Source organism: Podarcis raffonei, chromosome 4, assembly GCF_027172205.1.
Source record: "Podarcis raffonei isolate rPodRaf1 chromosome 4, rPodRaf1.pri, whole genome shotgun sequence".
Lineage (NCBI taxonomy): Eukaryota > Metazoa > Chordata > Lepidosauria > Squamata > Lacertidae > Podarcis > Podarcis raffonei.
The window spans coordinates 57,967,051-57,993,764 of NC_070605.1; the positions used below are offsets into that span (position 1 = coordinate 57,967,051).

General features: G+C 44.7%; 1 protein-coding gene across 1 annotated transcript; it reads left to right on the forward strand.

Moving 5' to 3' along the window:
- Positions 1-147: 147 nt before the first annotated feature.
- Positions 148-26,191, forward strand: RRP1B (ribosomal RNA processing 1B). Its single transcript, XM_053386845.1, has 16 exons — positions 148-385; positions 794-876; positions 1,500-1,557; positions 3,167-3,252; positions 3,805-3,866; positions 5,901-6,030; positions 6,845-6,909; positions 7,404-7,567; positions 8,242-8,333; positions 9,044-9,141; positions 9,320-9,339; positions 10,608-10,733; positions 12,619-13,343; positions 14,709-14,843; positions 15,564-15,630; positions 25,579-26,191. Exons 1-16 carry the CDS (start codon positions 256-258, stop codon positions 25,770-25,772), a joined length of 2,235 nt encoding a protein of 744 aa, XP_053242820.1. The 5' UTR covers positions 148-255; the 3' UTR covers positions 25,773-26,191.
- Positions 26,192-26,714: the final 523 nt, after the last annotated feature.

The window sequence follows — 26,714 nt, forward strand, 5'->3', positions numbered from 1 at the left end:
CACTCTGCGCCACTCTCTTCTCTCAAGCCTTCCGGTAAAGCTGCCTCGAGCGCCACGCGCCGTCTCGCCCCCTCCGCCATGCCCCGCCCCTTTCTCTCCGGCCGGCTCGCGGCGTTCTGCGCCTGTGGGTCTGCGACGGAGTAGCGGCTTTTGACGTCATCCGCAGGCGTCGGGGAGGCTGCCCGGGCTCGGCCCACGTAGGGCGGCGCGTTACCTTTCTCTCTCTCTCCGGCGAGCAGGGCTGGTGGGGGTGTCATGGCTCCCGCCGCGCAGCCTCCGGAGGTTCAGTTCGCACAGAGGCTGGCCGCCAACGAGAAGCGAGTTCGGGACCGGGCGCTGAAGAAGCTGCGCGGCTACCTCGCTCTCCGGACTCGGAGCCCGGCGAGTAAGAGCGGGGAAGGGATGCGGGGGAAGCACGTGGCGCTGGTGGGGCAGAGCAGCCGGGCGCCCCGGGCTGCTGGAGCGGCGGAGAGGGCAGCGCGTGGGGCAGAAGAGCAGCCGCCCGAAGCAGCGACAGGACTGAGGAGGGAAAGGCGGGCGTGGGGTTGAGCGGGCACATGGGCGCCGGGACGAGAGGTGCTTGCAACCGGGCTCTGCTTCTCAGGTACCTTGTGAACTACTGAGGGTCGGTGTGATAAGCGAGTGTGGAGTCATGGTATGGTTGAAGGGGAGGCGCCGCTCTTCATGGGCAAATGGGCTCCCGTTATCTCTAGGGGTAGGGGCTTTTGTAGGACAGGCTGGGGAAACTTGCCTCCTTTTCTCTAATATACGCAGTTTACTTCTGTTGCTCCAGGTACCTTTAGCCAGGAAGAATGGCTGAAAATATGGAAAGGACTATTCTACTGCATGTGGATGCAGGATAAACCCCTGCTTCAGGTATGTACAATCTGTGTAAGGATGTATTGCCGTGATACTGCCTATGAATGGAGCAGTTGTCTGTGGACCTTGCCTGCTCCACCCTCGGGAGCACAGTGTAATGGCTGGAGGGGACACTGTGCCCCTTCTTCATCATGCACTGACGTTGTTTATGCTTGTATTCATGTATTTCCCCCCTCTGGCATGTTACAGTATATGGGGGTAACAAAATACCCAATGTTCAGTTGGAATTTGGAGGTGATTTTTTTGTCCCCGTAATAACACGAAAGACAATTGTACAGGGTGAGGAGTGTGGTAAGTAAATAGTCAGTGGTTGAAATTTGGAGACATGTCTGCTACTGTACAGGTAGCACAGAAGACTGTTGTAGGTCTGTCTCTGACCAAATTCTGCGTTGAAATGTCCACCCTGTTTTGGGTAAGGTTCTTCGTTTGTCTACTATTTCAGACCAACTGTGATAATATAGTTTGACCTTATTGGTCAAATTCTCAAATAATCTTTTCTTTGTTTGGGGGAGTTTAGAGAACAGTTTCAGTGTTTGGGAGTGAGGGGGTAGTTTCTGAAAAGGAAAAATGGAATCTACTCTTGGAACGTTGTATACTAAAAAAATTCATTTCATTTTTAGGAGGAGTTATCGAACAATATAGCACAACTTACCCATGTAATAGAGAATATAGATGCTTGTAAGTTATTTTTATTTTTTTATTTTTTACTTTTATTATATGTTCAGGGGTTTCCAGCCAAGTTTGTTTGTTCTGCTTATTAGTATATAAAAAAAGAATTGATGTCCTGAAGCATTGTGTCTTCATTTTCTATGAAAACCACATGAATAGCCCATGATTATTATTTTTTGAGGGCAGTGTTTGGGCAGCCACTGTTTGCTGCAGAATTGCATACCTTACTACATATGAGAGGCTCTATTGGTCACAAGGTGAAATTCTTACTCATCATCAAGACTCCTGTAGAACTCATCAATGCGGGCAGCTATACTTAACCATAGAATTCAGCTGAAACATGTGGAATGCTAGGTCAGACATTCTCTCCATCTGTACTGAGCAGTTCTGAGAAGTAACTGGAATAACATGTGAATAGGTCCTGTGTGTGTTTCTGTTGGGAGAATAAAATGTCAGCTCCCTCTGGATAAATCTTGGAAGATTAGGCCTTGGGGAGTGGGTTGGATTTGATGACTTTCAGATCCTTGCCAACCCCTTCAGGTTTTTTGCTTCGGCAGGACACTGATGGCTTTGTGCTTCCTTCACTTATTGAGAACAGAGAGATAATTAACTACCATTGTTCACACTTGCAGTTGTCTTAATTGTCCTTCACATGTGAAAATAGCTAGAATCCTGCTGGCCACATCTAGTCCAGCATCCTGCTCTCACAGTGGCCAGCCAGATGCCTCTGAGAAGCCTATAACTAGGGCCTGACTGCAGAAGTGCTCTCCCCACTTATGAATCCCAGGAACTCATATTCAGCATCATCCAGTCTCTAACACTGGAGGCAGCATAACCAGCCATCATGGCTAGGGGCCATTTGTAGCCTTATCTTTCATGAATTGATTAAATCCTCTTTTCAAGCCATCTGAGTTGGTGGTTGTCATTACATCTTGTGAAAACAGTTCTACAGTAGCTACCATTTATTGTTTATTTATCATTTTCTGTATACATTTTAAGGTGATGTAAAGAATGCAATAAAAACAGTTTGAAACAATACAGAAAATAGTGGATAAAAATAAATGCAAAATAGACACCAGTGACAGATAGCTATTCACCCTGCTGGGAAAGTGTCATGACAAAGATGTCTTCAATTGTTTCTGGAGAGTGCAAATAGTGGGCACCTGTCATATTGCTACAGGAATGCTGTTCCACAAAACACACTAAAAGCCTGCATTACTGTGGAGCAAGCTTCTGAAAGCTTTGGAACTTGTAGGAAAATCTCTTCTGCAGTCTGCAATGACCAACTTGGGTAGCTAGAGGATACAGCCATCTGTCAAGTACACATTGTGTGACGAAGTACCATCTTTTGTCTCTGCTGAATATTCTAACATTCCGCTTCATTGTGTGGTCTCACTTTTTGTATTATGAGAGAGAGAAACTATCCGCTTTTATCACATTGCACATAATTTTTTACACCTCATATGCATTCCCCACCTTACAGTACTCATCTTTCTTTTAAACTGCAAGCTTCAGCTTTGAATTTCCCCCCTACATTTATGAAAAGTGTAGTGAAAATGTTTTGAACTAACACAGCTTGTATGGAACTTTAAAGCTGCTTCTATTTATTTCACTGCAGGGCATTTGTTCATTCAGACTTTCTGGCAGACCATGAACCGTGAGTGGAATGGAATAGACAACCTGCGCTTAGATAAATTTTACATGGTAAAAGCTGTTTCTTCTAACGTCTTTTAAAGGGGCATAATCAGTGGTGTGGGGTGAAAAATCTTCCACTTTTTGGATTACCCTGTTTCGTAAAATTAGGTAGTAGCATAATGAATGAACACAACACAAATAAGATTCAGCAATGGGAATAGATAGAGAACTCTTCAAATCTAAAGTTAGAATTCACATTTTTAAAGCAGAGTGGGGAGACGTGAACATGTCATGTTTAATCCTTACTGTTGTGTGCTGGGGGATTTTGGTGTTATGGAGAAACCTTGCATGAGTTTTGCAGTCCCACCATACTTCTGTAATCCATTTAGCATCAAGAGAAGACTTTAGAAGATTTTAAATTTCTGTATGTGAAGTTACGTTTTTACAAAAACAGGAAAATCGGCTATAATCCTATAAATTCTGATTTGAGGGTAAAGCCAAATCGAAACAGTAGGTGTTATAGACATGTATAAGGTTGCATGGATGGTTAAGATGTTTGTCAACAAAGTGATGATTTCCTATCAATTGAAACATGATGGGATGCATCTTTTTCTAACCTAGTTGATCCGCATGGTGCTGAGACAGTCCTTTGAAGTATTGAAAAGAAATGGATGGAATGAAAGGTAGGTGGCGCCTCTGGAGAGAGTGTGTTCGCACACGTGTGTGTGTGTGTGTGTGTGTGAGAGAGAGAGAGAGAGAGAGAGAGAGAAACTTCTCTTGCTCACTCTAAATCTATTGATGAGTTACCAATAAAATTTCTTTCACAATCCCTGATAAGCATTATAGAACCATAGAATTGTGGAGTTGGAAGGGACCCTGAGGATCATCTAGTCCAGCCCCCTGCAATGCAGGAATATGTAGCTGTCCCATACGGGGATCAAACCTATAACCTGGGCATTTTTGGCACCAAGCTGTAACCAGCTAAGCTATCCAGGCTGACATATTGGGCCTCATCCCAAAAGCTCATCTTGTGCTCACTTCCTTTATACATATTTTCCCACAAATCTGGTTTTGTATTCCAAGAAGCAATTCTAAGATAAACTGAACACATATGTGACATACATTAACGGCAGTGTTAAAACTTGTACTGCAGCCATAAATTGAATAGCAATAGTAAGAATACTTCACTGGGGATAGTTCCTAAGTAAACATCCATAGAGTTGGACATATATAAAGTGTTATATAAAGTAGCAATACAATAATAATAAAAATGTTCTTATAATTAAATTTCAGTGGTTCTGCTATCATTTTCTCCCACACACTTGCATCCTGCCTTTTATGCACACAATAAATTTTGTTGCTGAAGAAAAAAGAGGCACATGGCCTATTGGTTAAAAAGGCCTCAGGGTAATCCACTAGAAATACCAGATTGTGCTCCTAGAAGAAAATAAAGGTTTGAGCAGAGGTGCAGTAGATTAATTGCACTGTGAGAAAAGTTAGGAATTGTTTAATAGTTAAAATCTGTGTGGTATCTATTTCCGATCCATATAAAATCTGCATTGCTTAGCTGAGATTCCCATGAATCCTGTGCAAGTTGTGTCAGCTGTGCAAATTATACCAATGTACATATTTGCTTGACCAAAATAATTAATGGCCACTGAAAATTTTGGATTTTGAGGTCCTACCATCTTATATCCAGTGAATTGCTATAAGTAAGTTGTCAGGGAACTGCCATCAGCTCAGAGGCGGGAGGTGGAAGGGCATTTGGGTTACAGGGAGCCGCCAAAGATCACCGAGCCGGAGCAAAGCGGGGGGGGGAGGCAGGTCCCCCTTTGCCCACGCCCTCTCTGCACAGGAGGCTTATGCGCAGAGAGGGGAGGCATAGGATGGGGGTCAAAAGACTGCTCTGCTGGGGAAAGTTTAAGGACCGCCCACTCCCAGATTCTGCTAGTGACTGAGCAAGACATGGAATTGAGACGTTCTGCATTGTGAATGTTTTGGACAGATAATAAAGCCTTGAAAAGACCAGTGGGAGTCTTGCCTGTTCGCTCTCGAGCAACCACGCCAGCATTCATAACATAAGTGTCCCATTGGCATAAGGGTTCAGTGGGACACCTGCTCCCACCATGCCCCCTAAATCTATTGTGGGGTTCCCCCGAACCCTTCAGAGCAGATTGTGGATGGTGTGGGGCAATCCTGTTGCACAAGCTGGAAACCTTTATACTGCATTGGATACAACAAAAGTTTAGAGCTGTGTTTCCCAAATGTGGGTCTCCAGCTGTTTTGGGACTACAGTTCCCATCAACCCTAACCTCTGGTCCTGCTAGCTAGGGATGATGGGAGTTGTAGTCCCAAAAGCTGGAGACCCACATTTGGGAAACACTGGTTTAGGGGCTTAGTGCAGAATTCTAGAATACCTCTACAATTTTAAATTGCGTATTACTGACATCACACAGTTTTTTTGATATGTTAAGGTATTAAAACAAGCTTTCATCAAAGGATTTGTTGGGAGAGGGTAAACTTGTTGGAACTCTCACCCTGGTAAATCACTTAGAGAAGAAAACATCTGATTCACGCTGTTGCTCTATATCAGTGTATCAGATTGTTTTCTGTTTCAAAAGCAGTGGCCACTCTTTTGGAACTGATGCAATGTCATATGACGTTACACAGATGAATGGACCATGCTTTATTTTCTCCCCGCCCTGCTTTTCATCCAGTTTTACTGAGCCATTTCTGAACCTGCTAATGAAGGAGGTTATTCACCCAGACAGCAAGGCTCCTGTTGGGATAAAATTGCATTTTATTGACATCTATCTGGAAGAATTGGCTAAAGTTGGTGCTAAAGAGGTAGGAAACAAAACATCTCTGTGTATTGCTTTGCAATCTAGCAAGTCTCCCTAAAATATTTGCTTAAAACAAGTGCTGTTAATGTCTTCGCCTATGAAGGATATTAAAGTCAAGTTTACTATGTGTGTGTTTATTATTTGCTTAGGTTGGGCATCCTATCTAATTGATTTTTGTTGTTGTAGCACTGTATAAACATATAAAATCAGATAAAATTTGAAAATTTTGGTTAATGCTAATAAAAGCAAATCCTCACCATGGAGCAACTTATGAATTGCAGATTTGCTCAACTTTTTATGTTACCTAAAATGTAAAATGTCTTGCTTAAATACAGTGGAAATCATTAGACTTTGTATAATGCTTCCCATCTGACATTACAGGGGGGGCACCGGAAAAATCATCATGATATGTGTTTCTATCTTTTTGAAATTGGTCAGGCTATATCAAAAGGAAACAAAATAATCCATAATAATGACAGCCTTAACAGATGACAAATCATGTCAAATCCTGACAACATTTCAGTTGGTTACACAGTAATTCATAAATATATATTTAGAAATAAAATATATTTCCTCCTTGTATTTCTATTGTTGTAGGCTATCATATTGGTTTTAGCCAGTCTTTGTTAGCATCTTTTGGCAAGAGAGAGCTTATCTTCTATGATATATTTACCCCAACTGTAAAATGCTTCTTTCCCCCGAGTCCTAGCTCTTTTCAAGTAACCTTGGGAATATTCAGCTGGGGAAATTTCCCATCTCTTTGAGTAGAATTGGAATAGGTTGATGTTGAACTAACCATGTATTTTATTTTTTTGCAGCTCACCGCAGACCAGAATCTCAAATTTATAGAACCATTCTGCAAAATCGTTGCCAAGACCAAGGAGTATGTTATATAGCTATGTTTTGCTGCTTTACTCTGAACTTAAAGGGTTGTCGGGGGGGGGGCGTTCTTCTTAAATAGTAGATAACGTCTGGATAGACTCGCAGAGCATAATTAAAACAGAAGAAGCGAGATAGTGAAATGTTCAGTTTGTGAAGCAAAGCTTTCTTTTGTGTGCCTTGAAATGAAAGTGTGTAGCTATGGGAACTGCATGAGTTCCTTTTATACTGATGATAAAAAAGCTAGTTTCTGATCCTCGGGCGCTACTATGGTGATATTGAAGAAAACCCTGGGCGAATCCAAAGACATCAGCTTCTGATTCACAATCTATGCGATTGACTTATTGGTGGTTCTTTTATTTACTCTTTGCAAATGGCATACAATTTTTTTCAATTTTCATGGGTTAGTTTTTGATAGATTGGAAAGAGAGTCCATAAATTGGAATGCTTTTGTGATGCTCCTTTTTTCCTCCCCTTCCTCCCCCCTTAATGGTTCAGTCATCTTTTGCTGCAAGCCATAATCCGTGGCATCTTTGAAACCATTGTTGATCAGTCCCCGTTTGCTATAGAAGATTTAATGAAAGAACTGAAAGCGGGGAGTGATGATGACTTATCGGAAGAAGATGAAAGTAACGAAGGAGAGAACGAGCCAGTCGTCAATGGTATGGGCCTGGCCACAGTAATAACTGTAACTTCTAGAATGGAGTCCTGTCATGTCTTCTGCTTTGAAAACTTCAACTCAGAATGCAACCATCTGCTTACTAGTGAAAGTGAGCTCATGGGAGCATAGGACACCTGTTGAGGCTTTTCCTGGCACAGGGATAAACTGAGGAAGACTTCACCTACGTACATTCTTTCAACCAACCCTCTCAAGACTTCAGTTTCTCCACTCACGGTTCCCTTCCTCAGAGGCTAAACTAGGCTTTATTTCACTCAAGTCAAAGACCCAGTTTGGCACACCCACCCTACTCGCAGTTTGGCGCACAACCCCCCCCCCAATGGTGCTCCTCTAGAGGATTCACCTAGAGATACCAGGGATTGAACCTAGAACCCTATGTGTGCAAAGCTTAGTACTCTGTCTCCTTTTCAAATTTCCCCACCTTTCTGGCCACTGTTTTAACATGACACATGTTGTGTCCTTCCCCTGAGGGTAAAGGAAGATTGTGTGTGTGCGCGCACGCACTGTCCTTACGGTGCTGGTGTGCAACATTAAACATCTAACAGCTTGCATAAAGCATCCCTCCTTTATGTTGATGGCAGCTTCACGGACCTTAGTGAAGTCTGTTGCGGATTTCACATTTGGTGCTCTGTTAAATGTGTTGCTTTTATCCTGTAGGCACAGACTTGCCAAGCAAACATTCCCTAGATTCAGAGGCACCAGACAACCTTTTAGAAGATGCAGATGATAACATTGGGCCTGTTCTCCAGGTGAGTATTGTCTTTGACAACATACTAATTTCTGTAGGGTCTGAGCACTAGGGAATTGCCTTGTTAAATCTGATTAAGTTTGATGGCTGCTCTCTTATAAATGAAAAGCTCTCACAAACTAGCCTAATGAACTTTTTTTCTTTGAAAGCTGGTAGAAGACCATTTTTATTGTCTTGCTTGATTTAAACGTAGATCAAATTGCTGGTTCTTGAAGTGCAAGACCTGGAGCACAAGTGAATGTTGTGCAGTTTTGTGAGTGTTGGACTCACAAGATTTCCTGAAGTGTGGTTCCTATTGGGATTTATGAAAGTGAGGCCTGACTGCTGTAGGATCAGTAACCAAAGGCCTGAGGATGTGAAGGAGCATGGCTGAGAGAATGAGTGTGCTTGGACTGGTGGGGAAGAAGCACAGGGAGTTGAGCTGGACAGAGATACTCCACTGGGCAGGCATAGGCAAACTCGGCCCTCCAGATGTTTTGGGACTACAACTCCCATAATCCCTAGCTAACAGGACCAGTGGTCAGGGATGATGGGAATTGTAGTCTCAAAAAATCTGGAGGGCCGAGTTTGCCTATGCCTGCCATTGGGGTTTTCCAATTTGGAGTAAGTACAAAATTAGTAAATGGCACAGTGTCTTAAGTGGTTCTGCGCTAAATTATTGAATGCAGCTTATCTATGTTTCTGTAATGCCTTCCTCTTTTATGTTTACAGTTTGATTATAAAACTGTTGGCGACACACTGTTTGAATTGGCCAGCAGAAAAAACACACCTGCTTATAACAGAAAGTGCCTGTACAAAGTGGTGAAAAAGTAAGTTCCTATTGTAATAAATGTTCTTTCTGATTGTGCTGACTTACCTGATTATCCTCTCTTTCCTTTCACTTTCTGGAGTCCCAACACCCCTGCCCTTTTATCTTTTGCTTCCCCATAGTGCCTTCATTTTTGGGTGTAACTGAGACAACATAATTCCTTTCCACTTATTTTTCAGGTTCCAAAACCTTGCAGAAGGTGAGGCTTCAAGAACATCTGCTACTCTTTCATTTCCGTGAAGAATTGTACAGTAGCAGAGGAAAGAAAATGCAGTCATGTTAAATTTGCAACAGATATCTTATGTGCACCTGAAAGGGCTTCTTTTGGGGACATTTATATCACCTCTTATAGAATTATAGAGTTGGAAAGGATCATGAGGGTCATCTAGTCCAACCTCCATTATAACTTACTGGAAAATCGGTTGTATCCTAACATTAGTTACAACTGTGTCCAGTATCGCATGACGCTCTAAAGCAGGGGTAGGGGGACCTGTGGCCCTCCAAGTGTTGGACACCAACTCTCATCCTCCTTGGGATGATGGGGACTGGAGACCCATCCCTGCTCTTAAAGAAGCATAGACAGCCTGCAGCCTCATAACCACATGTGGCTCTCTGCTCAGTTGCAAGTGGGTGGTAAATAAGGGAGGAATTGATGGGGTGTGTGTGGAAGGGGCTGACTAAAAGGAAGAGGGTGGCAGAAAGAGAGGGAAGGGGTGCCCACCCAATCTTTGCTTCAGCCCAGCCAATTACCATCATGTAGCCACTGTAGACCATCATGTAGTCATGTAGATGCGGGTGGCGCTGAGGGTAAAAGCCTCAGCGCCTAGGGCTTGCCGAACGAAAGGTCGGCAGTTCGAATCCCCGCGGCGGGGTGCGCTCCTGTTGCTCGGTCCCAGCGCCTGCCAACCTAGCAGTTCGAAAGCACCCTCGGGTGCAAGTAGATAAATAGGGACCGCTTACTAGCGGGAAGGTAAACGGCATTTCCGTGTGCTGCGCTGGCTCGCCAGATGCAGCTTGTCACGCTGGCCACGTGACCCGGAAGTGTCTTCGGACAGCGCTGGCCCCCGGCCTCTTAAGTGAGATGGGCGCACAACCCTAAAGTCTGTCAAGACTGGCCCATATGGGCAGGGGTACCTTTACCTTTACCTTTAGCCACTGATAAGCCCCAAAGGTTTCCCGTTCCTGCCTTTGGGGAGGTGTCATTCTCTTTGAATGAACAGTTTGTTCTGCTTGGCATTTAAGGTAATGGAGAAAGATACACACCAGAACAGCTGTCACCAGTCTGGCTCACTCCAGATGCTGATTGGGGCTGATGGGAGGTGCAGTCTGACCACATCTGGAGGCCACCAAGTTGGTGATGGCTGGACTAAAGTATAGGTAGAGAAAAGAGCGTGTTGTATGGGTGAAGGACCTCTGAGCCACTAATTGCTTGGGGGCAACTCTCACTCCAGTGTTCTCTCCCTTCAGGGACCTTTCCACAGGATGACTTCCCTGAAGACGTTTCTACAGATGAAGATGATGATACCTTCAGCAGGAGGAAGTGGAAAAGGAAATCTGGCAAACCCTCTGATAAAACACAACCAGAAAAAGAAGGTGAGGTTGCTACCAGTATGCAATATCCTAACTTAGCCTGCAATCCCATACACACTTTTCTGGGAGGGTAAACCCTATGGAACTCAGAAGGACTTCCATGTAGAATCATAGAATGGTAGAGTTGGAAGGGACTCCGAAGGTTATCTAGTCCAGCACCCTGCAATGCTGGAATCCCAATTCGTGGTCCCCCATCCGATTTGAAATGATTCTGGACCCTGCTTAGCTTTGCACATGTGCTAGGAGTTTTATTGTTGTGCCACTAGGAGGAAAACACCTGGAGATGAACCCAGGGCCTTGTTGTAGGATTGCCCTTTTAAGCGTCTTTTCTTTTATTTTCTTTAAGTAACTGATCAACCCTAACTGAACTTCACTATGATAATAAATTGTCTCCGCTGGAAATTAGAAATAGCTGTTGCTGTTGGAGTATTAGCCGGAAGGGAGTGGAAGCTTTGCAGTGGCTTCAAATTTTGTTTGTGTATTTAAAAACATTTATATGCCCCTGGTGAGTAAAAATCCTAAAGCAGTTTACAGAGTTCAGAAATATATTGAAATCATATCTTAGAAAAAGCAAATGCCACAGATAATAATCAAAAATACAAGATAATGACAGAAGATTTGGCAAGTCTTGATTGTGTTACAAAATCAAGCACTCAATAGGATTTCTGCATGCTGTGCTCGCAGTGTTGAATCAATAGGCTGGTCAGCCTTTTCTTTCCAGACTCTGGACATTTTGAAATGGGACTAAGCCAAATTCTCCTGACGCTCCTGTGAAACGGCAGACAGTGCTATTTTGTGTTTCTTTTCATCTCTTTATTTGTAACTTTTGTCTTTTTCTTAGATTTGTGTGTGTATATTTTTGTGTATGTATCGTTTTGATTGCTGTAGTGTCTCTGTTCAATTAAACTGAAAGTAAATTAACAGAGGGTGGCTGGAACTAACGTTAATTGCCAGGGAAAGCCTGAACATTTAGGCCTTTCTGCATGAACGTAACCTTGTTTAGACACTCTCCCGTAACACAATTTACAGCAGCCATATGTTGAGGAGAGTGGGTCCATATACCCAGTATTCTGCGTTTTCAGGTCCTGTTCCTGCCAACCTTCCACACATTGAGGCGCAGAAGATTTGAAGCAATCAGCATTCTAAATCATGCAGGAAGCCTACATACATAGAACTGACTCCTTAATTCACACACACCTTCCCCCCCTTCATACACACACAGTAATGAGGGCATAGGAACAGAGCTGGTGAGTGTGGCTGTGATCTTCCCCTCAATGTGATCCAAATCCCAGGGGGCAGGTGGTTATCTGAACAGGGCTTATTAAAATATCTAACATGAAAATCAATGACAATACAGTGGTACCTCGGTTTTCGAACGTAATCCATTCCGGAAGTCCGTTTGAGTTCCGAAACGGTCGAAAACTGAAAGCGGAAGCCTCAATAAGGAAGCCATGTTTCCTGTTCTACTTCCAAGGTGCATTAGAAAACCAAGGCATTTACATCCGGGTTTTCGGCGTTCGAGTTCCGAAACATTTGACTACGGAGGCATTCGAAAACGGAGGTGGTACTGTAGTTGTTCTCATCAGCTCTGTTAACAACAAATACTGTACAATAATAGTATAGCAGCTGCCCTGTTGTGGACAGATCAATGGCTCATCTTGTTTCGCATTCTGTTTTCCAACAGTGACTAGAGCAGTACCTCTGGGACACGCAGAAGCTGGGTCTAATAGTAGTATCCATTCCTCGATTACTAATCACTCGCCCCAGGAGTTGGGGCCACCCACTCTTTCTTCAGGTGTAGAGCCCCTTTCCCAGGAAGAGAGATAGGAGGCTGCTGCTCGACAGCCTCTTCTTTGAATTTAAAAGCTTATTTATTTTGTCTTTACAGTTCGTGCTAGAAACATAATAAATGGTCTTGAGGAAGAGGAGGAGAGCCCAGGGCCACAGAAGAAAAAGAAGAAGAAGCGAAAGAGGAAGTCCAGCCAGATGGTTGACTTTGGTATAGCTGCTGAATGTAATGAGAAGGGACTGGTCCCTGAGGAAGGATCCAAAGAGCCAAACCAGGACAGTGAATCATTAAATAGTAAGAAAAGACCAAAGAAGTCTTTAAGCATGGAGGTCAGTGAAATGGATTCTTCAGCCGCACCCACTGTAGGTATCAGTGGTGATTCTGTGCTGGAGACCTTGACTTGTTTGGTAAACAGCATAAAGAAACAGCCCAAGAAGAAAAATGGCCGCCTGCGGAAAGTCCCTATAGAATTCACCCATCAAAATGGACAGGCTCATATAAGTACCGAGGAAGATCCCAGCCACTGTGCTCCAGTAGCCTGTGGTAGCAAAGCAATTAAGAAGAAACGGAAAGCAGAGACTGGCGGGATATCTGGGAGCAGTTTTTCTGAAGAGGCTGTTGAGCAGCCCAAAAAGGAAAACTTGGCAGAATCTGGATGCACAGTGCTCCGAAAAGTTAAATTGAGGAAAAAACAAAATTTGGTCAAGATTAGGGGTTCCAAGCAGAAAATAATCAGCATGAAAAAGAAAAAGAAAATCAAGGAAGTCCTAAGTTCCATGGAAGAAGCTGTAACTGAAGTTGAAAACAAAAAGAGCAGAAGCAGTGTAAGTAGGTCTGTCCTGCAACTTACAATGTCTGGTTCCACCTCAGCTTGGGGAGCAGGTTGCGGAGGACTCTCTGACCACAATAAACATTCTATTGGGCTGCATTTTCTGATGCTCTGCTTTACATGTACCACCAGATATGTGTAGGTAAAGGTACCCCTGCCCGTACGGGCCAGTCGTGTCCGACTCTAGGGTTGTGCGCCCATCTCACTTAAGAGGCCGGGCGCCAGCGCTGTCCGGAGACACTTCCGGGTCACATGGCCAGCATGACGAAGCTGCTCTGGCGAGCCTGCACCAGCGCAGCACACGGAAACACCGTTTACCTTCCTGCTATAAAGTGGTATCTATTTGTCTACTTGCACTTAGGGGTGCTTTCAAACTGCTAGGTGGGCAGGAGCTGGGACCAAAAGACGGGAGCTCACCCCGCTGCGGGGATTCGAACCGCCGACCATGCGATCGGCAAGCCCTAGGCGCTGAGGTTTTACCCACAGCGCCACCCGCGTCCCATACCAGATATGTGTACTTTTGCCTCAAACAGCTATATTTCCAACACAGATCCTTCTGCTTCTATTTGGAGAGAATGTATATAATGGCTGGTTTTACTAGTAAAACAGGTGACCAGATAGAAGCTAAAGAAGAAAATCAATCCCCAAATCCCATGTGTTGTTGTTTTTTTAAATCTATTTTCTGAAACTAAGAAGTGAAAGCTTTGACAGTTTAAGATTAGACAAGCAAAGGCCTCACTACCTGTATTTCCATGAGATTATTTAAATTCTATATTCCTGGTCTGATTGTTGTTGGCCAGTTTAATTGATTTTCTCACACTAATGCGGACATCCTCTTGTCTTTCCAGATGAAGTCGTGCAGTTTCAGTGCGTGGCTTGTCTAATGTTTGTGGTCTTAAAGGTTGGGGGTGATATGTGATCTAGCTGTACAAAAAGAGTGGAAGTCATGGACATTTTGCAGTGTATATAGACTATGTTGTATGCCCGTGGTTTGCTAACAAGGTTTCTGTGAGCACCGACCTAGTGTCTCCTATGTTGCCTGCAAAAGGCCCCTTATAAATATCTCCTCAAGAATCCACAGCGCATGAGAAACTGTTTGCTGTGGCTCAGCCTTTTTTTACATTCAACACATCCCCTTTTAATACAATAGTGGGTGGTGACATGGAGCAGGGACTGAGCCACTGCTGCTTACCAGGAAGGAGAGGAGAGGCAGTGGGCTCAGCCGGGTGCAGGTGCATCAGCAGGAGCTAGTCCAGCGCTCCTGCTGGACCATTTTCACCAAGGTCCCTGGTGCTGTTCAGCAGCATATTACTGAGTCCAGACTCTAATTGGTCTCTGCTGCTCTTTTCTCTCCCTGCAGGAAACAGGTGGCGCTGCTGTGCTGCTAAGGAACAAGAAGGCAAAGACGGGAAATGATTTTGTGAAATTTGAAAAGACAACTCTACCAAAGCCAGTGTTCTTTAGAAAAGCTAAAGCCAGCATTTCCCCCATGCAGGTATAGTGACAAAGGTACTATAATTTGCAGCTAAAGCAGGAGCGGGTAGCCTGTTTCAGCCCAAGTGCCACATTCCCTCCAGGGCAACCTTTCAGGGACCACATGCCAAAGGTGTGGAGAACGGTTGTGTGAGGAAAGGCCTCACATGCTCCCTTTGTACTTCCTTGTGTGAAAATGTTGGAGGCTTGCATGCCATGCTTGCTATCTCCTAACAAACTTTAGGCATAGAATTTTCAGAATTACTCGTCTCTAAGCCAAACTGCATGTGACCACATTAATTGTGTATTTGTATTTGAGGAGCAGATTTTTAATTATTTTTTTTAGGCACATAGACAGCTTGCAGTGAGGGGTAACAATTATTGGGATCCCATACTGCAATTGCAGTTAGGGAAAAATATCCTACTGGCACTAATGGGAGCTTTTCCCCAAAGCCTATTGGTCACACCTAGGTGTCTGCAAAGTATGTTCAGTAGGAATTGTATTTATATATTAAAATGTTTTTTCTGTGCAAAACACACCAGAACTTAAGTGAATATTTAATACTGCACAAAACTGCAAATATTTCAGTCTTTCAGAAACTATAAACTACCGAAGATGATGAACTGTGTTTTTGGGAAGCACCTCAGATAGTAGAGAGACACAAAAAGTGTTTTAATAAAGGGAAGGGTTTAACTGGTCCAGAAAAACAACTTTATCTGCCACTTTAATCTCTCTTTGTAGTTAAGCAAGCTGCAATCTTCCAACTCCAAAAAGGTCACCTTTGGACTGAGTAAAAACATGACTGCTGGTGAGTTCAAAATGACTTCAAACCTTGTTGCTTCTCTAAAAACAGGCAGGTAAAACAGTGGAAGGTTTGATGCAATTTTAAATAGCAGTTGCTAAATGCTGTCTGTGCATGTAATTGTGGTAAGAATTTACTTCTACACCAGCTGTTTATTGCCCAGGTGAGGGAACATCTTTTAAATAAAACACAGAACCAAGAGGAAAATGGCATGCATGGCTCCATTCTGAGATCAACTTCCCAACATTTACCTTGGGTGCCCCAAGCCATTTGGCCTCAACTATCACACTTTAACCCAGTTGCCTTAGCCACCTGGCCTTCAGTAGTGGCTAGAGACATTCCAATCCCATATCTTACTTCCCTTTCCCCAAAACATCTGGAGGAGCTTCAAGGAGATGCTGGATTTACATCCTATTGTTGACTCAAAACAGACATAGCAAAACATACTGGCTGGCTCGTTACTTTTAGGGTTAGATAAGATTACATGTTTATAGCTTAACAAGCATGAGGGTTGCAAAATGCAGGCACACAGGAATCATTGACTGATGCATTCTATTCAAAGGTTAAATGCAATTTATATTGAAACAAAGACAAAATCCATATCTAATGTCTTAATCAAATACCAAAAATGTGTTGAGAGAGTCAGAACTTACAGGGTTAAGAAGTTCTGAGTGACGCTTCACATTCCGAGAGGTGTGTTTGGAACACGGAAGTGGGAGTGGTCAGTATCTCTGAGAGAGAGAGAAAGACACACACAGTGTGCGTGTTTGCTCCGTTGAGCAAGCAACATGGGCGAACTGTCGCCAGGAGATTTATAGCTGTTGTGTTTTGCTAAGGAATAAAGACTTTAAGATAAGGAGACTGCTGCGTTTCAGCCTGAATTATTGCCTTCGCACGAAGAACGTTCAAGCTTCTGTTCCGCTGTGTTTTACGCTCTGCTGAGTCAAAGGTCCCAGGGGGGAAGACCAGAGCTGCGCAAGAGAAGTGTGCCGGACCCCTGGACGTCATTGACCCCAATAGGTTATGGAGATCAGCAATAAAGATAAGCAACGTTCGTGCGTGTGAGAGGACTGCAGCCAGAGGCCAGCCGATGAGACGCTGGGAAGTGAAACTGCAGGCAAAGAGGCTGAGGAGCAGCCAAAGGCCAGCTGAGGAGTAGCTGGAGCCAGCTAGAGCGAAGGGAGCTCGCTGGGAAGGATCTGCCGGACCGGGAGGCACTACCGTTACTCGTAAGTAGGCCGGGCCCCGGGGGAGAGATGGCAGACAGCCAGAAGTCGTCAATCCCTGTTGATAAGATGGACGGGAGCAAGCCCTGGGCCGGGAGAAGGCAGACACTGAAGAAGACAGTGGGAGCCAGGCCAGAGGGGGCTGAGAATTGCTCTGAGGAAGCACCAAGAAGCCCAGAGGGGGCTGAAGGCCCAGGGGGGGCTGGGACTGTGTTGGAGGGCTGCCGGAATGCCCCTACACGTGAGCTGCGTGCTGGAGAACAGCTGAGAGAAGAGAAGAGCTTTGCACCAGAGAATGGGGTTGCAGGCCATTCCAAGGGTCTTGAGAGTGCCCAGGCTGTTTGGCAGGAGCTGGAGGGGGTTTGCAGAGAAACCACAGCAGAAGCCAAAAGCCATTTTCCCAACGGCAGAAAAGCCTCAAGGAGGAGTGCTGCTGGAAAGGTTGGGGGGGCAGAGAAGACCAAAGGCAAGTTTGCAAAGTTTTCCACTAGGCGATGTTTTGTTTGTGCTTCGGCTGAACACCTGCGTCGCAACTGCCCACAGAAAGCAAGGGAGCCAGGGCAGGATGTTTCCAAGGTCGCTTCCCACGGGAACCAGCCGGGTTTCCATGGCAACTGGGCCTGCAGAGTGGGCAGGCGTGAAAAAGCTTATCAGCTGACTGCGTCGATGGCTGTTTTGGAGAACACCTGCAGCGAGAGCCCCAAGGTCGGGGGCAGCAGGAAGTCAGTTGCTAAGGCAACAAAGAAGGACAACTCCGGAGGGGGGAGAGTCCTACGTTGGGTTGTTGACTCGGCTGCGAATGCCCATCTGGTCACAGCGCCACCTGATGGACAAATGTGGAACTGCAAGGCTGTTTCAACTGAGAAAACAGTTCAATTTGCTACAGGTTCACAGGGACGTATAACCCATGTTGGTAACATGTTTGTCTCTTTCTTACAGGCTGAATTGAAGGTTTATGTTCTCCCTGAGATAAAACATTGCCTATTGTCTGTACCGTGCCTTTTACAGGAGGGATATTCTGTGAGTTTTGAAAAAGATGTTTGCACAATTTCCAGAGGTGGGAGGCAGCTCATAAGTGTTGCAAAAAATCAGAACAACCTCTTTGTTATGGAAACACCTCTGGAGGGTGAGGGGAATACTGGGAAAGCCACTGATCACACTCATGTGTCGTGTGCTTGCGTGTGGCACAAGAGAATGTCACATGGGTCCTGTGAGGACGTCCAGATGTTATCAGAGTGCACCAAAGGTTGCAAGGTAAAAGAATGTGGTAAACCTTTGAATTGCAAGGCTTGCAGAAAAGCCAGAAACAAGGGATTTAATGATCCCTGGGTGGAGAGAGTAACCACAAAGCCTTTGAGCTTGTGCATGCAGACCTTTTAGGTATGCCACAGCCAAGTCTGGGCAAGGCCAAATGGCTGATGGTGCTGACAGATGATTATACGCGGAACTCATGGGCTTTCACGCTGAAAACGAAGGATGAGGCAACGCAACTGATCAAAGATTGGGTTGCTGAGGTGGAACTACGGTTCTCCACCAAGGTGCAGGGGTTCAAATGTGACCGAGGTTCAGAGGTCACTGGGTCTGCTCTAAAGGGTTTCTTTCGCCAGAGGGGGATACGTCACAAGGTGACTTCTCCTCAGGAGAGTGGCGTGGCAGAGCTGAGGAGTAAAGCTCTGGTTCGAGCATCCGAGATTCTACTGGATGACTCTGGTTTGCCTCAAAGTTTCTGGGGGGAGGCGGTAAAGACAGCCAATTTCACGATGAACAGGTGCTACAATGCAGTGGTAGGTGACACCCCGTATTTCCTGCTTCATCGGCAGAAGCCGCTTGTGCATTTCTTTCGCACTTTTGGTAGCAGAGCCATGGTGCCTGTACTAAAGTTTCTGCAGCAGGAGGGTGGCCCAAGGTACCAGGAAATGATCTTCTGTGGATATGAGCCTGCGACAAAAGGGTGGAGATTCGCATATCCAGAAGGTGATCAGACCAAGCTTCTGGTCAGTAAACAGGCTGAGTTCTTTGAGCAGGATGGTTGGGCAAGGCGCAAAGCGCGCTCTGACGTTCACTCAGATTGTCTGTCTGACTCTGAGGAGGAAGGAGAGCCAGAGCCTGAACCTGCTGGTGGAGACCAGGTCCCTGAACAGAGTAGGGCGTCTCCACAGGTTGTTAAGGGAGTGTCCAAGAGTGAGCCCTCATCTCCTGTGCGCATAATGGAGACAGCTCACAGACGTGTCAAGTCAGAGGGGGAGTCTTCTGATGAGGAAGACGCAAATGCTGGCCCCAGTGGGTCAAGAGGAGCACCCCAGTTTGTGCCCAGGCGGTCATCGCGGGCTACAAAGGGAATTCCACCTGAGAGGTTTCAGGTCACAAATGCGTGGGTTGGTTTCGCACAGTGCGAACCAGAGATTTGTGAGGAGACTCAACAGGCAGGTGGGAAGGTGTGGGACACACAGAGGTCTGTAAAGGTGTGCTCACAAGCCCTCTCAGAATGTGATGCGAGAGGGGGTGTTGAGAGAGTCAGAACTTACAGGGTTAAGAAGTTCTGAGTGACGCTTCACATTCCGAGAGGTGTGTTTGGAACACGGAAGTGGGAGTGGTCAGTATCTCTGAGAGAGAGAGAAAGACACACACAGTGTGCGTGTTTGCTCCGTTGAGCAAGCAACATGGGCGAACTGTCGCCAGGAGATTTATATCTGTTGTGTTTTGCTAAGGAATAAAGACTTTAAGATAAGGAGACTGCTGCGTTTCAGCCTGAATTATTGCCTTCGCACGAAGAACGTTCAAGCTTCTGTTCCGCTGTGTTTTACGCTCTGCTGAGTCAAAGGTGTTGAGTTTCTGTTAATTGGTTCTCATGGGAAACTTACAGATTCTGGCTTCACACAATTAACTCAAGGCAGTGTCAATTTACTCTTGGCAGAAAGCCAAGGTCAGCTTGACCTAGAAACTACTTACTCTGATTGGTTAACGACCAGCACTCAACTCTGTTATCTAGGGATTGCTAGCACAGTGTGATGTGGGGTGTGTTAGGAGTAGGAGTGCTGTGTAAGGTTAAGAGAGAGAGAGAGAGAGAGAGAAAGGATTTATTTTGCTTTGTTTTGTATGCAGAAACTCTGCTGGTTTTATTTTTCCTTTTAATAAATCCTGTAAATAGTTATTCTGAGTCTAGCTGACTAGTCATTTCCACCTCAACTAGCTTCTTCGCTGTGCAGGAAAACTCTGCTACGTTTGGGCTAAAGCCATTAGAGCTATGCCTGACACTTCAAAGTTCCATGAGGTTATGGGTATTGTGCTGCCAGCCTGAGTTGTGGTGGTGTCAGCATCAACGGCGTTGGTTCCAGTAGTTCCAGAAGTTGTTGTTCCTGTTGGTGCAGCAGATGGACACTGGCTGGTTCCTGACTGTGGTGAGCTGGTGACGCAGCGGACACAAGGACAACAGCTGCAGCGTGTGAGTGCTGGGTGCTGTGGTTCCTGTTTTCTCTCTCGGTGGTCGTGAGTAGCTGGTTCCGGGTTCCAGGGACATCGCTCTCAAGATGGCCTCACAACCAGTTCAGATGGCTTTTGAGCGTCTGAATGACTCCAATTACTTGCTGTGGTCGGAACGCATGCGGGCAGTGCTGCAGAGGGATCGTCTCTGGCAAGTGGTGAGTAAGTTTCCTGCGAAGCCTGATGATGAGGACCTTGATAAAGACCAAAGAGCAAGGGCCACAATTGTCTTGGGGCTGGAAGATTCCCAGTTGCCGTATGTGAGGGGAATCAAGACAGCTAGAGGTGTGTGGCAAGCACTTAAAGAACTCCATGTGCGTGAGACAGCGGTTTCCAAGCTGTTCATTCGCAAGGCATTGTACAAGGCAATGTTACAGCCTGGGGTTACAATGCAGGAACACCTACACAGTTTACAGTTAAAGTTTGCTGCGCTACAGGAAAGAGACTGTGCGTTAGACCAGCAGGAGAAGGTGGCTATTATTTTGAGTTCTCTCCCGGAAAGCTGGGATAATTTAGTTTTGTCTCTAGAAGGCATACAGGAGCGTGATTTATCAGTCAGTTACGTTACTGGGCGTTTGATTGAAGAATGGCAGAAGAGGCAAGAAAGGTCGTTGGCTGCAGAGGCTTCTACAGGTGGGCAGTTTGGAAGGAGTTCTCATGCCGTGCCAGGGGTGAAGCAAGAGCAGTGTGCCGGTGAGGAGTCTGCGTTTGCTGTTAGGCGTTGTTTCCGATGTGGGTCTTCAGCGCATCTAAAACGACAATGTCCTGAGTTGGTCAAGTCTCAGTTGCCGGTGCAGGAGCAGAGACGAGATCAGCAGCAGCAGCAGCGGAAAAAGAAATTCTTCAAACGAAAACAGTCGGCTCAACTGGTGACCGCCGAGGTCAAGATTGCTGATGAGAAACAAGCTGTCTGGGTGGTCGATTCTGGAGCGTCTCGGCACATCGTAAATTCAGATGAATTGTTTGTTTCCAAGAACTCAGCACAGCGCAGCCAGGTGGCTCTAGCAGACGGAAGTACTTCCGAAGTGATTTCGGGGGGTACAGTTTTTGTTCCTTGTCTTCGTGAATGCCTGCAAAATGTACTTTGTGTGCCGTCATTAAGGAGCAATCTGATGTCTGTAGATTGTTTGCTAAAAGCTGGGTTTAAAGTGTATTTTGAAGGAGACAGTTGCATTATTAAGAAGGCTGGTGAGATTTTAGGCACTGCTAAGTCAGAGGGAGGCTTGTTTTGGCTTAAAGCAGGATCTCAAGTTGCAGCAGTAGTCAGTAAATCTCAGCCTGCAGTGAATAACAAAGCTATACATGACAACTGTGTGCACTTATTGCATAGGAAAATGGGGCATGCTTGCTGGAAAAGTGTACTAAAAATGTCTGAATTGGCTGATGGGGGTGATTTAAAGAGTTGTAACAAGTACCTTGATTGTAATGTTTGTAAAAAGGTTAAAACCCACAGAGTCTCTTACCCCAGAAGTGACAGAGTTAGTGAGTCACCGCTACAGCTGGTTCACATGGACGTAATTGGTCCATTTGCTGTAAGCAGGGGTGGATCGCGTTTTTCACTAACAATTGTGGATGACGCCACGCGTTATTCTTGGGTTTTTCCCATGAAGAATAAGGGTGACGTGTTCACTAAGTTTAAAGGCTGGGTGGCATCTGTGGAAAGATTTCTGTCCATTAAACTCAGAAGGATTCAGACGGACAGAGGTGGCGAATTTATGTCAAATGCTTTTAGAGATTGGTTACAAAAGCGTGGCATTGGGCATAGAAAAACGAACGCTTTTTCCCCAGAGGAGAATGGCGTTGCAGAGCGAAAAAACAGATCTTTACAAGACATGATGTTTGCCATGCTTGATGATGCTGATTTGCCCATGTCTTATTGGGGGGAGAGCATGCTCACCGCGTGTTATCTCCAAAATAGGCTCTTTCATCAAACAATAGGTACAACTCCGTACTTTAAATTGTTTCAGAAAAAACCCAAAATTGACCACTTGCATGTGTTTGGATCAAAAGCCTGGGTGTTAATTCCAAAACAAATGAGGAAGAAGGGAGATCCTAAGACCAAACAGTTAGTGTTTGTGGGTTACCAGGAGCTGGGAAAAGGTTTCCGCTTTGCTGAAGGGACAAATGGCATTGTGATCTCCAGGAATGCCAGTTTTTGTGAACATAGTGGCTGGGAGAGACTACATGCCAATACTGAGGTTTGGTTTGAACCTTCCCAGGAGTTTCATGACTCTGAAGGTAAACATAGAGAATCAGAGTCTGAGGGGGAGGAAAGTTCAGATAAGAGTTCTCAAGAAAGTGGAGTTGCCCAAAGACCAGTTGTTAAGCAACAAAAGAGAGGTCATAGTTCTGAGGAGGAAAGTGGGTCAGAAGAAAAATTTTCTCCCAGAAGATCTAAAAGACAAAACAAAGGAGTGCCTCCAGTGCGTTTTTCTCCAGATAGTGCAAATGTGTTTAGTGTAATTGCAGAGCCCAAGAGTTTTCAGGAGGTGTTAAAGTTACCAAAAGAGGAGTCAGAGCTCTGGAAGCAGGCAATGGAGGAAGAGATGTCCTCTCTGAATGAGCACAAGGTTTTTACACCAGTAGCAGCGCCTGAGGGGGCAAAGATTGTAGGCTGCAGGTGGGTGTACAAACTTAAACCTCTGGTGACAGGAAAGTACAAAGGTTTGCCAAGCAATTGTCCAGTAAGTTCAAAGTGAAAGACTTAGGCCCGGTTAGGACATATCTAGGGTTGGAAGTGTGCTGGGCCCAAGATGGCAGCTGCCTAATTAGTCAGCAGAACAAAGTTAAACAACTACTGACTACATACAGGATGCAGGATTGCAAAGGGGCAGTGGTGCCTATGGATCCAGGTTTCATAAAAACACTTCATACAGACGAGAGTCCTGAATTTGAACATCCTGATGTATATCATTCTGTAATTGGAAGTTTATTGTATCTAGCACAGTGGTCCAGACCTGATATTAGCTATGCAGTAGGCATATTAAGTAGATTGGTCTCAAAACCCACACTAAATGCCTGGAAAGGGGTAAAACAAGTTCTGAGATACCTCAAACAGACAATTGGCTATATGTTACAATTAAATTCTTCAGAGGATGAAATGTTGAGTTGCTACTGTGATAGTGACTGGGGAAATTTGCCGGATAGAAAATCTGTCACAGGACTGGTCATAATGGTCGGTGGAGCTTTAATCAGCTGGCGGTCACGCAAGCAAGACGTTGTAAGTGTGTCATCAACGGAATCAGAGTACGCCGCGTTGAGTGAATTGTGCAACGAGGTGATTTATTTCAAGCATTTGTTAGCAGATTTAAATGTAAATTGTGGAGAACCAGTACCAGTTCACATTGATAATCAAGCTTGTATAACCTTAAGTAAAACAGAGGGTTTCAAATCACGTTCCAAACATATCTCTGTAAAATACCAAAATGTACGTTGCTGTGTACAAGACAATGTAATCACCTGTACTTATGTATCAAGTGAAGAAAATGTAGCAGATGTGTTAACTAAACCATTGGCAAAGGTAAAGAACAAACGAATGTGCAAGGGTTTAGGTTTGCTGGAAAAATAATCTCCTACATAGGTGTATTTGATGTTAATTGTCCAGCAGAATCTGTGAGGGGGTGTTGAGTTTCTGTTAATTGGTTCTCATGGGAAACTTACAGATTCTGGCTTCACACAATTAACTCAAGGCAGTGTCAATTTACTCTTGGCAGAAAGCCAAGGTCAGCTTGACCTAGAAACTACTTACTCTGATTGGTTAACGACCAGCACTCAACTCTGTTATCTAGGGATTGCTAGCACAGTGTGATGTGGGGTGTGTTAGGAGTAGGAGTGCTGTGTAAGGTTAAGAGAGAGAGAGAGAGAGAGAAAGGATTTATTTTGCTTTGTTTTGTATGCAGAAACTCTGCTGGTTTTATTTTTCCTTTTAATAAATCCTGTAAATAGTTATTCTGAGTCTAGCTGACTAGTCATTTCCACCTCAACTAGCTTCTTCGCTGTGCAGGAAAACTCTGCTACGTTTGGGCTAAAGCCATTAGAGCTATGCCTGACACTTCAAAGTTCCATGAAAAGGTCCCAGGGGGGAAGACCAGAGCTGCGCAAGAGAAGTGTGCCGGACCCCTGGACGTCATTGACCCCAATAAAATGTGCCTCATTGTGATTTATACACAGCTCTTTAGCACGGCTTTTCGTACCACACAGAGCAGTGTGCAACCATTAAAACACAACATTCCTTTAACAATATAAAACAAACCAATATAAAAATGAGGAGGTATCACAGTTAAAAGCCCCTAACTGATTCGCCATGTGTAAAACATCAGCCTGGCAAGCAAAAAGCAAAAGTTTTCACTAATCAGTGTGTGGGAAGGGTTCAAATGAACACAAGTTGAGGTACGCCATAGCCTACCTGCAGCCAGCAAGAAGGCTCTTCTCTTTCATAGTAACTTGTCTTGTATCCACTATAGGTTCGACAGAAAGAAGGGCCTCTACACCAGCCCTTAGGGCACAAGTAGCTAGCATAGTCATACCTTGGCTCCCGAACAGTGCAAACCCAGAAGTGAATGTTCTGGTTTGTGAACGCTCTTGGGAACCCAAACGCTTCCTTCAGAAGCCGCACTTTGGTTTTCAAACATTTTGGAAGTCGAACAGGCTTCCGGAACAGATTCCGTTTGACTTCCAAGGTACGACCGTACAATTGTCAAACAGGTTTATGGAAGAAGAGGGAAGAAGCTGCTGTCTGTGACACCACTGAGGTGGGAACAAACCTCTCATTAGATTCACCACCATCTGGGCTGAAAAGGAGATTTTGCCCCCCATATGAACTCTGTCCCTGAGCACATCAACAGCTAATAGTCATTAATGGCTATACCCTGCGTATCAGAAACACCATGCCTCTGAACAGTAGTTGCTGGGGAACATGATTAAGAGAATGGTATTCTTGGTCTTATGTCCTGTTGTGAGCATCCCATAGGCCTATTGTTTTGCTATTGTGGGAAACAGGATGTTGGACCAGACAGACCTTTAGGTCAGGCCCAGTTGACACATGTGGTCTGGCGTACTGAAGCAGACAGGCTCTTTGGTAATAAGTATAGAATACTTTCGGTTTGCAGTGTTCCATTTGTTCCCCCACAATTTCTCTGGATTCCTTCTGTGCACAAACAGCTCTAGCAACCATCGAAATGTTTGCACATGCTTGATAACAATCTGATGCAATACTCAAGTTTTTGCTTTTTAATCTTTCCTTTGGCAGAATTTAAGACAACAGACAAAAGTATCCTGGTCACCCCAGAGGGAGCCTCCCGGGTGGCTTTCAATCCTGAGCAAAAACCATCTCACGGGGTGCTGAAGTCCCCTGCCAGCTCTTCTGCAGAAGCAACACCTCAAATGAAGAAATCCCTTTTAATGCCAACTAAGAAAAGACCAACTGCTATTGACTTCTTCTAAGCCGCTAAGGAGAGGAGTAGTTTTTGTACAGAACAGTCCAGTATAACCAGTTGCTTCTGGAGGTATTTTGGGAATCTTCCTTTTCAAGTTAATGGGATAGTATACATAAGGTTCTGATTGTGTGACCCTTGGTGCTGTCAACTGTAATAAGCACCTATTTGGCTGTACATTGAGACTGTTTTGTGTATGCTGTTAACAAAAGAAAGGTAATGGCACATGACCTTAGGGTTCCAATTATGGAGGCCCATATTTTATTTTATTTTATTTTATTTTTGAAATAACCCTATCACATTGTGAATGAATGTGTACAGATTTGTTCTGAACTGTTCTTGCTTGCACTCTTTTAATCATTGGTGGTTGTTTTTCCTAGTGAAGAGGTTTTTGGCATTTATTGGCTTAATTCCATGGGAGCTAAGTAGTACACAACCCCTCTCACATGCTTCGTGTTCTGCTTTTCCTTCTTTCCCTTTCAAGCTATTTTCTCTTGTCTTCCTACCAAAGGGTATGGATTAGAAATGGAATATCTGTGTTGAGGTGAACTACTTCTGTGAAACAACCGCTTGCACCTCAGTTGGGTAGCCCGCTGCCAACACACATCTCATTATTGACTATAGCCCAAGTATTCCAGTTGACACACATTTCCTAAGCACTTGAAATAGCATTGTGGGCTACTTCAGATTTGCTTCTCCTTTTTGTGTAAGAAGGTATGGTGTGTGTTTGTGTGTGTTTTGTAAATTTTTGCATTTTTATAATGTTCTTATCCCTGGGCCCTTGGATAAAGACTAGGTCTTAATTATTATCCTCCCTTCATTAAAAGGAGCTAGATTAGTATGGCCTTTATTTATATCTGAAAGCCTTAATGCCTTTTGACACAGGGTAAAAATGGTTTGGATAGTAAGGTGGCTTTGAAAGCAAGGCCATATTTTTAATCTGCAGTGTTAA